The sequence below is a fragment of the Pristiophorus japonicus genome, chromosome 4 (genome assembly GCF_044704955.1).
Source record: "Pristiophorus japonicus isolate sPriJap1 chromosome 4, sPriJap1.hap1, whole genome shotgun sequence".
NCBI lineage: Eukaryota > Metazoa > Chordata > Chondrichthyes > Pristiophoridae > Pristiophorus > Pristiophorus japonicus.
This window is the reverse complement of record NC_091980.1, coordinates 308,815,802-308,832,051: the sequence shown is the minus strand read 5'-3', so window position 1 is coordinate 308,832,051 and position 16,250 is coordinate 308,815,802. Positions and strand designations below refer to the sequence as shown.

At 45.6% G+C, this 16,250-nt stretch overlaps 1 protein-coding gene across 2 annotated transcripts in view; it reads left to right on the top strand.

Moving 5' to 3' along the window:
- Positions 1–16,250, top strand: part of dicer1 (dicer 1, ribonuclease type III) — a 166,665-nt gene that overhangs the window by 135,133 nt on the left and 15,282 nt on the right. For both annotated transcript variants that reach the window (XM_070879682.1, XM_070879683.1), the window contains 3 exons: positions 7,822–7,977; positions 9,859–10,765; positions 13,565–13,833. In XM_070879682.1, coding sequence (XP_070735783.1) covers positions 7,822–7,977; positions 9,859–10,765; positions 13,565–13,833 — 1,332 coding nt within the window. The remainder of the gene's footprint in view (positions 1–7,821; positions 7,978–9,858; positions 10,766–13,564; positions 13,834–16,250) is intronic.

Here is a 16,250-nt window from a genome sequence, read left to right as displayed (position 1 = left end):
GAGAAGTGATCTTATCGAAACGTATAAGATTATGAGGGGGCTTGACAAGGTGGATGCAGAGCGGATGTTTCCACTGGTGGGGGAGACTAGAACTAGAGGGCACGATCTTAGGATAAGGGGCCGCCCATTTAGAACTGAGATGAGGGGAAATTTCTTCTCAGAGGGTTGTGAATCTGGAATTCGCTGCCTCAGAGAGCTGTGGAAGCTGGGACATTAAATAAATTTAAGACAGAAGTAGACAGTTTCTTAAACGATAAGGGGTTATGGGGAGCAGGTGGGGAAGTGGACCTGAGTCCATGATCAGATCAGCCATGATCTTATTGAATGGCGGAGCAGGCTCGAGGAGCCTTATGACCTACTCCTGCTCCTATTTCTTATGTTCTTATGTCTCAAAACGCTTTACAGCCAACGCTTTACTTTTGGCGTGTAGTCACTGTTGCAATGTGGGCAAGAAGCCTCAAGGTGACTGGTTGAAGGCAACCAGATACATCACAATCGATCAATTGTGGGGTGTTCGGAATCTCATTTGGGTGCATTATTGGGACAGAGAGAGGGGGCTTTACTTGTATTTCACTGTGCTGCAACTAGCCCGATGTGCTCAATATTGTAATTACAGTGCCAAAGTGGTAAATTCCATTTCCTCCTGTGATCTGTCACCTTGATGGATTGTCGCAACATTTTGAAAGGGTACATAAGAACATAAGAATTAAGAACAGGAGTAGGCCATCTAGCCCCTCGAGCCTGCTCCGCCATTCAATAAGATCATGGCTGATCTGGCCATGGACTCAGCTCCACTTACCCGCCCTCTCCCCGTAACCCTTAATTCCCTTATTGGTTAAAAATCTATCTATCTGTGACTTGAATACATTCAATGAGCTAGCCTCAACTGCTTCTTTGGGCAGAGAATTCCACAGATTCACAACCCTCTGGGAGAAGAAATTCCTTCTCAACTCGGTTTTAAATTGGCTCCCCCGTATTTTGAGGCTGTGCCCCCTAGTTCTAGTCTCCCTGACCAGTGGAAACAACCTCTCTGCCTCTATCTTGTCTATCCCTTTCATGATTTTAAATGTTTCTATAAGATCACCCCTCATCCTTCTGAACTCCCAACGAGTAAAGACCCAGTCTACTCAATCTATCATCATAAGGTAACCAACCCCCTCATCTCCGGAATCAGCATAGTGAATCGTCTCTGTACCCCCTCCAAAGCCAGTATATCCTTCCTTAAGTAAGGTGACCAAAACTGCACGCAGTACTCCATGTGCGGCCTTACCAATACCCTGTACAGTTTTCAAAACTTCCATAGGTTACGATGGCAAAAAGGGATATACAGGGAAATTCTTGCATAGATGTGCGGAGATGGAAGGAATGAAAGAAACGATCCTTGGTGGGGAAACTGTGTACTCTGTCCAGGCAAGTTCGAAATGCTTGAATGATCTGATCGGCTGGCCTCTGAAAGCTGACTTCTACCCGTTCTTCCTTCATACCTTTTTGAGGTGAAGGGGCTTTATGAACTAGTGCTGAGAAAGTGTATCCACCTAAAATAATCTTTCCTTTCTATTCACGTGTGCATTTCCAACAAATAATCTGCTTTGGAGATTTCCTTCATTAACTTTTTCTTTCCACCTTCTCTTTCCTACTCTGAGCCTGTGCGAAATCATCGCCACCACGCTTTCAGTGTTACTGAGGATGCTAATCTTTCGATGTTACAGTCCATCTAAACACTTTTAGCTGTAACAATTGCAGGTTCTCGGGAGTACGGTACATAACCCTTTTTGCTCCTGAAGATGATGCTGTGCACTGCTGCAGAGTGCGAAAGTCTTAGCCCTTTATTCCGGTATTATCCCAGTTGACAGCGTCCTTGCTTCTTAGATGAATCAGCTGCACCACTCTTAAAAGCTTGGGTCCCGAGCTCCCAGCCCTTTCCTCGAACAAATATTGAATTCCAACTAATGTGTGTAATTTTTAAGACTTATTTTAAATTAAAGCAGGTTATCGGCCTTTTAAGAAATAAATAGCCCTTTTGAACTGACAGGTACTGTTTAATTGTCACAAGCAAGTATCTGGGCGAGTGAAATGAGATGTCAGGTTTCAACACGGCCTGTCATCGTCTTCCTGCAAAAGCCTTTTTGCGCTCATGCAAACATTGCTGGGGACAATTAACCCTGTCCGTCTTCTTAAATTGGTAGACCCCAATAAAAAGGGAGATGGAGAGGATGAAAAAGGCTTTTGATACATATTCTGCCGCACGACAGGGAAATGTAAGGAAATCAGATTTGGAGAATGCTGGAAAAATCCCATCTGTTCTAAACTGTCAAAAGAAATCAAATTTCATAACAGTAATTATTATTTTATATGCGCAATGCAATATTTTTAAAAGTCTCGGCACTTGTACTTTTCATTTGAGTTACTGGATGATTACAGAGTCTGCCCGCATCAATCTTGGAGAGTCTTCTAGGTGTCACTATAATGACAGATTGTTAGAAGCATATTTATACATTATACTGTAATACACTGGAATAATGTTACAAAGTCCATGTTCTGACAGAATAATTTCAGATCGGAGAGAATATTGCAATGTTAATTATTTCAGAGTGTGGTGCGTAAAGAATAAAATGGATGATTTAGCAGGAAATGTGTTCTAAATTATATTGTTGTAATTGCAGCTGTTTCCTTAATAAATCAATTTTAAAGAAAATAGAGAGGGGGCACCTGGAACACATTACCAGTTTCTGCCTAAATAGCCGCCCCTGGCTTTAAATGTGACGGCTGTGTGTGTGCTGCTAGTTAATTGATGCGCTGCACAAAATTGATGCAGCTACAAGGATACAAAGTGAAATGAAAAGGCTGGAAATGCACTCCGGGTGCATCAGGGTCTGAAGAGAAAAGACAGGTTAACGTTCAGGCTGCCGCTGGACTTGTGGTGCCGTCCAGCATTTTTTGCTTTCATTTTTCTTTATTTTTTTCTTTCCAACAATTACAGTTTTTATCATTCCAAGTGAAAATTGATTGCAGCTTTAAAATGAGGAGCATAATCTGTAGTGACTACTACTCTTCCGTCGCCCCCCCACCATCAAAAATACTCTCTCTCGACAAGAAACTCTGTTGCGTTGGCACTCAAACAGAATGAGATTTGCTTCATGCCACGTATCTCTGCGTTTTCTGTGGGTGTCTATTTTTAAAGCTCTGGAGGTTTTCTCTTTGGGTGTTGTTCTAACTTGAACACTTCTGCGATATTTCTGATTACTGGTCCACATGAGGTACTGGTGGGTGCTAGGCAACGTTTTTTGGGGGGGCATGCAGGTTTTACTGATGTTTGCTAATTTTCCAAGTTGGTGTGACTGGAGAGGAGCTTCATCTAGTGGACCGGCTCTTCACCTGTTTAAGCCCCAAGATCTAGAATTCTCCCCGCCACACCTCATCCTCCCCACCTCCCTCTCCTTTAAGGCTCTTTAAAACCACACCTCAAACTTTTAGTCACCCTTCCTGATATTCCTCCATCGGCTCGGTGCCAAATGGTTATGTTTCTGTCAAGCGGCTTGGGACGTTTGTCTACATTAAAGGCACTATGTATAAATGCAAGTCGTTAGCAGGAAATCGTAGGTGCACTGCCTGCAATTCTCCTTCTGATATTATCCTATTAGAGGCACGAGGTGGCAAAGACTGTGCTTTTTTTAAACTGCTTTATCAACCCCAAAGACATTATAAGTTGACAAACCTTCAGATGCTGTGCGCTCTACTTTCTCATTTCAGCATCGTTTGAATCTCTCGCGAGACCTTTATGAAATTTCTGCTTTACCAATTGATATGTGTGTTTTTGTTAAGTCATGTCACCAAAATGGCTCAGTTTTTAAAAACCCCAATTGGGTGAACACGGGATTTAGTTTTGAATGGATATCCTCTTGTTTAAATATGTCTGAATTTCGATTGCTTCATCTTATTACCCCCTCACTTCCGCCCGCCCCCTCCCTCCTTAATTTTCTTATTGCCCCTTGCTGAAACTTAACACTCTTTTAAAAGATCCATTTATCGTCACGTTTTCGTTGCTGCACTTCAGTTTCTGACCTGACTGCGGAACACACTGTTTTGCGTCAGAGTCCATTTCACCCCGCTTGGGCTTGACATTGTATGGCGTCTAAACTTACGGAGAATTTTTTCAGTATTCCATGTGTGCACGCACATGTGTTCCAAACATGTACAACATGCTGTCTGGCAGCAGATCTCTGTACCAGTGTATAAGCCTATGCACATGGTGTTCTATCCTGGAGCCCAGAGTACGTTTCACACTATTGTGGACACACAGCGCAGCCCCAGTCTCTGTCTGCGTTTTACTATGTTAAAGCTGCTATATAAATGCAAGTTGCTTTTGTTGTCTCCCTGCCACGCTGCTGTCCTAGGCTGAAAAGGTCCCGTAACCAGGTCAGATGCCAGGAGGCCAGCAAGAATAGCCAAGTGTGACCTTTCCTCCGATTTTATATAAAAAAAACACTCCCCCTCCTTTTTGAGAAACCACAGGACCTTCCACTAGGTGCCTCCTAATGACAACTGAAATAAAGGAACTCGGGCCCAAGTATTTTTGAGGAATGGAGTTGATTACAAGGATTCTGTGCCTTTTGGGATTTTAAAATCAGGCCTGGTATACATCTGTCCGATGACTGATCTCTTTTGTGCAGTTTTCAGCTTGGCACTTGAACTGTGGAAAATCACTGAAGCAGCACAATCTGCCTCTCTGTTTTTGTTCTCCATCCTTCACCCGCTACAATTACCGACAGGCTGGCATTTTGCTGCTCTGGATGTTTACTGCCAGATTTGGCTCAGCCATTTCTTTATTCAGTGGCAAAACTCTCCTGCCCTTTTCTCTGTTGTTCACGCCAGCTTGCTCTCCCCACTTTTGATCTCCAACCGAAATGCGAGAAGCTTACGGATTTCTTTATTTCAAAAATTGGGATCATCCACATTGTCGCCGCCTTTCTCCGACCTCGCCTAACCCTACAGCACTATGCAGCTTTGTCCGAGCCTGCATGCTGACCCTTGGTGCCCAGATTCATGGGTACAGGGTCACCTTTCACATGCAGGGTGACTGCACCCACTTTGACCATCTCTATGCTGTCTGACTGCAAATCCTGGATACGCAAGGCTCTTGCCAAAATCTCCATTCCTGTGCCCTCACTACCCCTGGCTACCCTCTCTCAGCGATGCTGAGGGTGTGTCATCTTACTGCACTTTTTGAACTTGGTGAGCTGAGCTTCAGAGCATCCACCACCAAGACCATTTATTTCTACCTCTGCACTTTTACCCATCTGAGCCCCATTTAAGCTCTACAACCACCAAATTATTTATCCATATCTTTGCCCTCTCCAGACTTCTTTGCCCTAACATTCCCCTTGCCATTCTCAAAATTCCACCTTTCATGAATTGCAACGCATCTAAATCTCCATTGCCTGCATCCCTATCCTTCCTAATTTTCATTGGGTGAAAGTTGTGCAAATGTAAAACCCGCCCACTTTCACCTTCACTCAGTGAGGAGTGGGGGGGGCAGGCGGGGGGGGGGGGCTATCAATCAGCTGCCAGGAGATGGGTTGGCAATGTAAATATTATAATGAGGCCATGAAGCCGCTACTTTAACCTGCTTTGCTAGTTCGACAGCAGGTGGCTGGGGAACTTGGGATTCTCAGTGGCTGCAACGAGGCAGCCTCGGGGAGCAAACATTGTGGGCCGGGAGGAGCAGGAGTGCTACATCCCGGCCCCCCAAGCTCCTCATCCCCCACCCCCGTGCCTGGAACACCCCCCCTCCCACGGTCAGGGATCGGAAACCCCCATCCCCATGCCTGGAACACCCCGCCTCCCAGGTTGCGACTCGGACCCAGGGATCGATCTCGCCCCACCCCCGGGAGATCAAAAAAAAAAAACCACCATCCTAGGCCCAACACCTGCCCGGTGTCCTGGTCCAGGATTCCCGCATGACTGGAAGCTAGCTTGTACCCAGGCTGGATTACAGGCGGAGAACCCGTCCTTTTCATCACACACGTGCTGCAGAGTTAAAACTCTACAGCGTGCCAGATAACCGGAACTTCCGGGTTTCCCGCCGTCTCCATTGGGACCCGAAAAAATCCAGCCCCAATCTACAAGTCTCACGATGACCTTACCACTCCCTACCTCTTCAGCCACCTTCAGCTCTCTGGTCCAGCACATGCTCTTTACTCTTTCACATTTGGCCTCCTTCATATCACACCCCCGCCCCCTCCCACCTCACTCAACTCCACATCCCTAGTATTTTTGGGAGGGCTGACATTATTTAGATTGCTTATCATATGTAATAGTTACGAAGCATCGAGAGACTCTGATACATCTATAGAATGGGTATCTGGGTGTGATTGAGGGACTCAACAGGATCAATATCCAGTTCCAACAAGGATTACAGGGGAGCAATTAAAGTTCAACTGTCTTTCAAAGTCACCTGACTGGAGACACATTTTGAAATCACCCCAGATTTGGGAAAAAATATGCGTTAATCAGACAGGTCATTTCACGGAATGTTTCATAGAATCATAGAAATTCACGGCACAGAAAGAGGCCATTAGGCCCATCGTGTTGGTGCCATTCGAAAAAGAGCTATCCAGCCTAATCTAACTTTCCAGATCTTGGTCCGTAGCCCTGTAGGTTACGGCACTTCAAGTGCACATCCAAGCACTTTTTAAATGTGGTGAGGGTTTCTGCCTTTACCGCCCTTTCAGGCTGTGAGTTCCAGCCCCCACAACCCTCTGGATGAAAATGTTTCTCCTCGACTCCCCTCTAATCCTTCTACCAACTACTTTAAATCTACCTAACCCTAACTCTGGTTTACTCAGGGAAATAGATCCTTCCTATCCACTCTATCTGGGCCGCTCATAATTTTATACACCTGAATTAAATCTCCCGTCAGCCTCATCTGTTCCAAAGAAAACAACCCCAGCCTATCCAATCTTTCCTCATAGCTAAAATTCTCCAGTCCAGGCAACAACCTCGTAAATCTCCTCTGTACCCTCTCCAGTGCAATCACATCCTACCTGTAATGTGGCGACCAGAATTATACTCTGTACTCTAAGCTGTGGCCAAATATAGTCCTAGCATAACCTCCCTGCTCATGTATTCTATGCCTCAGCTAATAATGGCAAGTATCCCATATACCAGCTTTGACCCAGTCCATGTTTTGGGTCTCTCGGTGCAAAGGTCCAGAGCGTGGCCTGTACAAATGGAAGGATTGATCACTGCATCATTACTATGCGATCTAATTAGAATGAGCGGTAGGGTAGGTGCCCTAATGTTCACGCAGACGATGGCTATATCAGAAGACTGCTCACTCCTGCTCCAGTTTGAGTGCTGGCGAGCAGGTGTCATTGATCTGTGAGAGCAAGGCCAAGTGTATTGCTCAACCTCTCCCAATACAGTGCTGCTTGGCTGTTTAAAAGGAACTTCACTACTTCAAAATGCATTTTTGTTGCAATTCTTTGCTTTTATTTTGGTCCATTTGCCTAAAACTGGCACACTGAATCATCATCAGGCGGTGGAAAGCAGTACAAAACTTAGTGGGATGATTTGCAGCAGATTGCTGGAAAATTACTTTGGTGTTGATTTTTGAGTCCTGGAGGCAATTTAACTGTCTTAATGTGAGACTAGTTGTATAACAAATAATGACCCTGTGCCTTCAGGACAAGCACTTGGAAGAAATCAGTTCCCACCGTTTGAAGATTTTGGGGTGTTTCAGTTTAGGGTCAGGGAGATATTTTCTTGCTCTCGACACTGACTACCATAACGTAACCTATCCATTTCTTTCATTTTATTCAGGTCAGCAACTGTAATCTCTATCGCCTCGGAAAGAAGAAAGGACTCCCCAGTCGAATGGTGGTCTCGATATTTGACCCACCGGTGAATTGGCTCCCTCCCGGCTACGTGGTAAATCAGGACAAATGCATTGCGGACCAGAGCGAGATGAAAGACGTGGTAGGTGTAAGCTACTTCAGGTGGAGGGGGGATGGGTAAAGCTCATTGACAAATGAAAGGGAATGCTCTGAGTTAGGAGGCCTCCCAGTTCCCTTTCTATATGAAGTAATATTTTCCACACCAACTTAATAAAACCTGGTTGAAATTGCTGCACCAGTGCCTGAATTCACAATGGACAATAAACATTCTGTTGCTGAGCAACATGTTGGCAGTGTCTGCATCTACAAGTTCGAGAGCTTTCTGTTGACGTGTGATGGTAGCTGTGGAGATGATTGTCTTTAAACTCCTGAGGTACAGGAGGTACTAGATCTCCAACGTGCTGTGTCAAGGGGTGGCAGAAGGTTGTACGTGCGATTTGCTTCCAATGTGAGTTCCCGTCCTGAGCAATCGTCTAACCACAACGACTTTGCCTCTCGTTATTTTCCCCCACTTTCTACTGTCCTGCACTGTGGGGCTTTTCCTAGATCTCTTGGTTTAAACCCAGCTGAGTTGAGCTTTCCCGACAGGGAGGATGGGTGGTGTCAGAGAACCATTCGCGGACATCAAGCCACCACCTACTGAACACTGTTGACAAAGGAAAATCTTCAGCCTTTCCTGCGGAAGTAGAAGGGGTGAGAAGGAGGAATAAACAATAACCCTAACTCAGATTTTTTTTGTGTCCTTAGCTGAAGAGCGGTAATATCAAACACAATATCTTTTATGTAAATGTCTGCTTTGAGCTAGTATTGTATGCCCCTCCCTGGCTTCTCTCAGGCTTTACGCAACATCTGTGTCCCGTTCCACCCAACGCTAAGCTTCCAATCTAATACTCGACCCAAAACAACTTGCGCCTTTAACGTAGTAAACATTCCAAGGCGTTTGAAATCAACACTGCTGACTTGTTTTTGTAAAGCCGCCACGTCCACTCCAATGCACTTATTAAAGTACTTATCCACGCCTTTGTCACCAATAGATTGCATTTTTCCACTGTTCTTTACTAGCCTCCGAGCTCCCCCACTTGCAAGTTCAACTCATCTAAAACTCCTCCACTCGCGTGCTGCCTCTCACAAATTCCCACTCACCCATCACCCTGACTTCAGAGTATCTAAAGCAATGAATTTGAAATCCTTGTCTACAAATCCTTCCATGACCTCCTTTTGTGCTCTGATCCTCGCTTTCTGTGCATCACCTTTCTCCGCCACTCCCCCGCCCCCGCACACATTAATAACAGAACCTTCAGCAACCTCAGCCATGCCCTCTGAAACTCCCCTCTGAAAAACCCTTCCTCTTTACACTCCTCTCTCGCCACCTTCAAAAGCCCAAAAATCTTTCTCATCAACCAAGCTTTTGTTCACCACCTAACTCCAATGAAGGCTTGCTGTCCATTCTTTCCTTCCTCTCTGAAGCACCTTGGGCCTGTTTTTTCTCTACGTTAAGGGAGCCATAGAAATGCAAGTGCTATCAAACTTGTGTGTGCCTCTCAATTCCATGGGGTGTGCAGAAATAATGTTACATACAAATAAGCAACATTATTTATACATGTGGAAAACCCAGTGCCACAGTACCAATGGGGGGGGCAGATTTACTGAACACTCCTACCAATCAGCTATAGATTAAACCACACTTGAGCCAACATGCTCCTTGTAAAATGTTCTTGATCTCTCCCTGAAATTTATCCTAGCACCTGTAACAGTCCTGTACCCGAGTACTGTACAACTTTGAATGTTCTCTCCAGGCACAACCCATGTTTGGAAAACAAAATCTATCATTCCACTGGTGGGTGTTGCTTACACTTTATGGGTGCACGATGAAAGCTTCTTTACAACGCTGAATAGGGACTTGGCTCTCGGGGAACTAGAAAGAGGACACCACGCAGCATCTAACTGTGGCATTTTCTTTTAGACAGAAACAGAACAAGTGGCTAATGGTGATGCCTATGTGGAGGACGATGATGACGATGAAGAGGAGGAGGACGATGACCCGGATTTCCGTGAAGATCTGATGTGGAGAGCGCAAAAGGAGGAAGCAGAATATGAAGATGACTTTTCAGAATATGATCAGGAGCATATCAAATTCATCGACAACATGCTGATGGGGTCTGGGGCTTTTGGGAAGAAGATCTCTCTGCCCGCTTTCCCACCCAGCGACACAAGCTATGAATGGAAGCCTCCCAAAAAATCCACATCAGGAAATGGTCATTCCTCCTCCGATGGCGATGAGTTTGACTACAGCTCATGGGATGCCATGTGCTACCTAGACCCCAGTAAGGCCATGGATGAGGACGATTTTGTTGTAGGATTCTGGAACCCATCTGAAGAGAACGGCGGCGTCGACACAGGCAAGCAGTCCATCTCTTACGACTTGCACACCGAGCAGTGCATAGCGGACAAGAGCATCGCCGACTGCGTGGAGGCTCTGTTGGGCTGCTATCTAACCAGCTGTGGTGAAAGAGCTGCCCAGCTTTTCCTCTGCTCGTTGGGTTTGAAAGTCCTTCCAGCCGAAGAAAAGCTGGACGGAGCGAAAGAAGGGCCGCCCGAGGAGCAGAGCGCCTTTGATCCGAACGAAGAGGCAGGCACTGAAACTCCCTCTTCGTCCAGTTTGAAACCCCCTTCTTGCAAAGACCTAGAATATGGACACCTTCAGATTCCTCCGAGGTGCATGTTCGATCACCCGGATGCTGACAGGACACTGGGCCACCTAATATCGGGCTATGAAAACTTTGAGAAGAAAATAAACTATAGGTTCAAGAACAAGGCCTACCTTTTACAGGCGTTTACCCATGCCTCCTACCACTACAACACAATCACAGGTAAAGTCTTGCCAATTACTGTAGGCAGCGTGCCGTGATCCATGTGAGGTTTGCCATATTCATGTTTTAAAGTTGCCATTGCCTCTCAACAAGCCTTCCTTGTGTAAGGCTAGTGACTGGTACTTACTGCTGAGGAGTCCTCCTTCAACTCCTAGAATCATAGAAAAATTACGATACAGAAGGAGGTCATTTGGCCCATTGTGTCCGTGCCGGTCGTAAAAGAGCTACCCAGCCTAATCCCACCTTCCAGCACTAGGTCCGTAGCCCTGTGGGTCACGGCTCTTCAAGTACATATCCAAGTAATTTTTAAATGCGATGAGGGTTTCTGCCTCTACTACCCTTTCAGACAGTGAGTTCCACCACCCTCTGGGTGAAATTTTTTTTCCTCCTCTCCCTTCTAATCCTTCCACCAACTACTGGTTGCCCCATGGTTATTGACCCCTCTGCTAAGGGAAATAGGTCCTTCTTTTCCACTCTATCTAGGCCCCTCATAATGTTATACACCTCAATTAAATTTTCCCTTGGCCTCCTCTGTTCCAAAGAAAACAAACCCAGCCTCTCCAATCTTTCCTCATAGCTAAAATTTTCCAACATCCTCGTAAATCTCCTCTGTACCCTCTCTAGTGCAATCACATCTTTCCTGTAATGTGGTGACCGGAACTGCACGCAGTACTCTAGCTGTGGCCTAACTAGTGTTTTATACAGTTCAAGCATTAACATGGCTAATGTCTCGAAGCGCCTCACAGGAGAAAACTGAGTGACAGTAGAAGAGATGGAACAGTTAGGTTTCGAGGCTTTCAAAGGTAGAGAGCGTAGTAGCAAATGGGAGAGGTTTCGGCAGGGAGATTGAGTGAGCAGGGCCTAGACAACTGAAGGTTCTGCCACTGACGGAGGGGGCACAGGAGTCAGTCAGAGGACAGGCGGGCATGGGCTGGGAAGTAGGAGGGCTGGAGGAAGTGATGTGATGCCATGGGAGGATGGTTGAGAGGGGAGGATTTTTAAAGCAGGAACAGAGTTTTGGATTCATTGTCCCAATGAAGGACACAGGCAAGTGAGACTTGATTGTAGATGACTAGAGATTTGGATGCACTGCAGTTGATGGAGTTTGGAAGGCAGGTGTTGCTGAAATTGACTGGAGTTGAAAAGCATTGATAAAAGCTTTCAACAGCAGTGGGGCTGAGATAAGGGGGAGATGCCAACAATGTGGTCATTGTGATGGGTAGAGTATTTCATTTGATGTGGTTCAGCCTGAACATATAGCTGGGGGAGGATGGCCGGGGGCGGGGGGAGGAAGGAAGGAAGGAAGAAGAAGAACAACAACAACAATAGAGTCAGGAGCAGGAGTGTGGAGTTTTTGGTTGGAAAATTAATAACATGGCTTTGGTCATCCTGATGTTCAATGGGAGAATGTCTTGGTTCATCCAGAATGTCTGTTAACCAGTTTGCCGGTATAGCTTCTATCATGGAAAGAAATAAAGACTTGTAATTCTACAGCGCCTTTCATGACCTCGGGACGTCCCAAAGCACTTTACAACCAATGAAGTGTAGTCACTGTTGCAATGTAGGAAACGTGGAATTCGAGGGTGGCATAGGCGAGGTAGAGCTGGGTGTCGTCTGCATACATGTGAGGCAGACTGGTTGAGCTGGGTGCTCTTTGCATTTCTGTCATTGTTCATAGGTTTACATGTAACCTTTAGGGCTGCTGACCGAGGGCCGTGCGGCTCTTTGTCGGTCGACGCGGACACGATGGGCCGAAATGTCCTCCTTCTCAGCTGTAAATTTCTATGTTTAAAACTGACCCCATGCTTAATGGAAATGTCTGAGGGGCAACAGATAAGATCAGGCGACATTTGGTTTGTTGGTGGCTGTGACCCTCTCCTCTTTGTGACCTCCTGAATTTGCAGGAGGTCAGGCTGTATAAGGGTGGTCGAATAGTCAGTCTGTGCTCTCACGTAAAAGACAGTCATTGGTGAGTCACTGGAAGTATATTACCCCTACCATGAATCAATGGCATTGTGAAGGGGTGAATATTCTTACAGTGGGATGTGATATTTAGCCGCAGGAGCCTATTGTGAAATGGACAATTAAGGATGAAGAGGGAACGCAATCAAGGTTTTAACTGTGTGTATGTGTGTGTGCGCCTGCCCCTGTCCCTGTTAGTGCCCTGGAGGGGCAGCAATGGCGACTGTAAGCATTTCCGGCGCCTTGCCAGGACATTCGGTGCCAGTTTTGAGAGGGCGCGGAACATTATCACACCTGCGATAACAGTGGTGAGCGCCCTGGTGAGAACACAATCACAGGTAAAGTCTTGCCAATTACTGTAGGCAGCGTGCCGTGATCCATGTGAGGTTTGCCATATTCATGCTTTTAAGTGTGCTAGATTTTTTTTTTGCGATTTATGTTGTGGTGGCGTGAGTTATTTTGTGCGAATATTTTTGGTGTGGTTTTTTTTCCAGATTCTTCCCCGCCCCGAGGCCTCTCTTAGGTTGCACCAAGGCCAGCAGTTTAGCTCGGGATTTTCACTTGCTCAGCCAGCCTAGCACCCTAAAAGAGGTGTGCATCGCCTCCCTTAGCTATCCGCTCCACTCTCGGAGCCCAACTGCTGAATTTTACGGCGGCAGACACAAACCATTTGCCGGCGCAAAATTTACCGCAGAGTCTGGATTATCGGCGCACTAGGCGCGACTGAATTTCCACCCCTATTATATTTGTGTAATGAATTTCTTTTTTAAACTTGTGTACTATTCCTTTTAAAACACCCAATTATTATTTATTATTTTAAACTCTCTTGTTTTTAAGATTGTTACCAGCGGTTGGAATTCCTTGGAGATGCAATTTTGGACTACCTCATAACCAAGCACCTTTACGAAGATCCCCGGCAGCATTCTCCTGGAGTGCTGACTGACCTGCGCTCAGCTCTTGTGAATAATACCATCTTCGCTTCTTTAGCTGTGAAGTATGACTACCACAAGTACTTTAAAGCCATCTCGCCCGAGTTGTTCCACGTTATAGACGACTTTGTTCAGTTCCAGTTAGAAAAGAATGAGATGCAAGGAATGGACTCCGAGGTTAGTCCCTGCACTCTGTATCATCCGCTAATGTTTTGTGGTGGGCTGCAATCTTGCTTGAGAGATAATCTGAAAAAGTGCTACATCTCAGAAGATTCTAAAGGGGCAAATTGTGTTAAAAAGACAAGTCTGAAGGCTCTGTGCCTCAATGCGAGGAGTATTCGTAATAAAGTGGATGAATTAACTGTACAGGCAGCTATTAACGAATATGATATAATTGGGATTACGGAAACATGGCTCCAGGGTGACCAAGGCTGGGAACTCAACGTCCAGAGGTAATCAACATTCAGGAAGGATAGCCAGAAAGGAAAAGGAGGTGGGGTAGCGTTGCTGGTTAAAGAGGAAATTAACGCAATAGTATGGAAGGATATTAGCTTGGATGATGTGGAATCTGTATGGGTAGAGCTGCGGAACACCAAAGGGCAGAAAACGCTAGTGGGAGTTGTGTACAGACCACCAAACAGTAGTAGTGAGGTTGGGGACAGCATCAAACAAGAAATTAAGGTTGCGTGCAATAAGGGTACAGCAGTTATCATGGGCGACTTTAATCTATCTACATATAGATTGGGCTAACCAAACTGGTAGCAATACGGTGGAGGAGGATTTCCTGGAGTGTATTAGGGATGGTTTTCTAGACCAATATGTCGAGGAACCAACTAGAGAGCTGGCCATCCTAGACTGGGTGATGTGTAATGAGAAATAGCAATCTTGTTGTGCGAGGCCCCTTGGGGAAGAGTGACCATATAATATGGTAGAATTCTTTATTAAGATGGAGAGTGACACAGTTAATTCAGAGACTAGGGAAAGGTAACTTTGATGGTATGAGACGTGAATTGGCTAGAATAATCTGGCGAACGATACTTAAAGGGTTGACGGTGGATAGGCAATGGCAAACATTTAAAGATCACATGGATGAACTTCAACAATTGTACATCCCTGTCTGGAGTAAAAATAAAACCGGGAAGGTGGCTCAACCGTGGCTAATAAGGGAAATTAAGGATAGTGTTAAATCCAAGGAAGAGGCATATAAATTGGCCAGAAAAAGCAGCCAACCTGAGGACTTGGAGAAAGTTAGAATTCAGCAGAGGAGGACAAAGGGTTTAATGAGGAGGGGGAAAATAGAGTATGAGAGGAAGCTTGCTGGGAACATAAAAACTGACTGCAAAAGATGCTATAGATATGTGAAGAGAAAAAGATCAGTGAAGACAAACGTAGGTCCCTTGCAGTTAAAATCAGGTGGAGTTATAATGGGGAACAAAGAAATGGCAGACCAATTGAACAAATACTTTGGTCCTGTCTTCACGAAGGAAAACACAAATAACCTTCCGGAAATACTAGGGGACCGAGGGTCGAGTGAGAAGGAGGAACTGAAGGAAATCCTTATTAGTCAGGAAATTGTGTTAGGGAAATTGATGGGATTGAAGGCCGATAAGTCCCCAGGGCCAGATGGTCTGCATCCCAGAGTACTTAAGGAAGAGGGCCTAGAAATAGTGGATGCATTGGTGATCATTTTCCAGCAGTCTATCAACTCTGGATCAGTCCCTATGGACTGGAGGGTAGCTAATACAACATCACTTTTTAAGAAAGGAGGGAGAGAGAAAACAGGGAATTATAGACCGGTTAGCCTGACATCAGTAGTGTGGAAAATGTTGGAATCAATTATTAAAGATGAAATAGCAGCACATTTGGAAAGCAGTGACAGGATCGGTCCAAGTCAGCATGGATTTATGATAGGGAAATCATGCTGGACAAATTTTCTAGAATTTTTTGAGGATGTAACCAGTAGCGTGGACAGGGGAGAACCAGTGGATGTGTATTTGGACCTTCAAAAGGCTTTTGACAAGGTCCCACACAAGAGATTGGTGTGCAAAATTAAAGCACATGGTATTGGGGGTAATGTACTGATGTGGATAGAGAACTGGTTGACAGACAGGAAGCAGAGAGTCGGGATAAACGGGTCCTTTTCAGAATGGCAGGCAGTGACTAGTGGGGTGCCACAGGGCTCAGTGCTGGGACCCCAGCTATTTACAATAGATATCAATAATTTAGATGAAGGAATTGAGTGTAATATCTCCAAGTTTGCAGGTGACACTAAGCTGGGTGGCGGTGTGAGCTGTGAGGAGGATGCTAAGAGGCTGCAGGGTGACTTGGACAGATTAGGTGAGTGGGCAAATACATGGCAGATGCAATATAATGTGGATAAATGTGAGGTTATCCACTTTGGTGGCAAAAACACGAAGGCAGAATATTATCTGAATGGCGGCAGATTAGGAAAAGGGGAGGTGCAGTGAGCCCTGGGTGTCATGGTACATCAATCATTGAAAGTTGGCATGCAGGTACAGCAGGCAGTGAAGAAGACAAATGGCATGTTGGCCTTCATAGCTAGGGGATTTGAGTATCGGAGCAGGGAGGTTTTA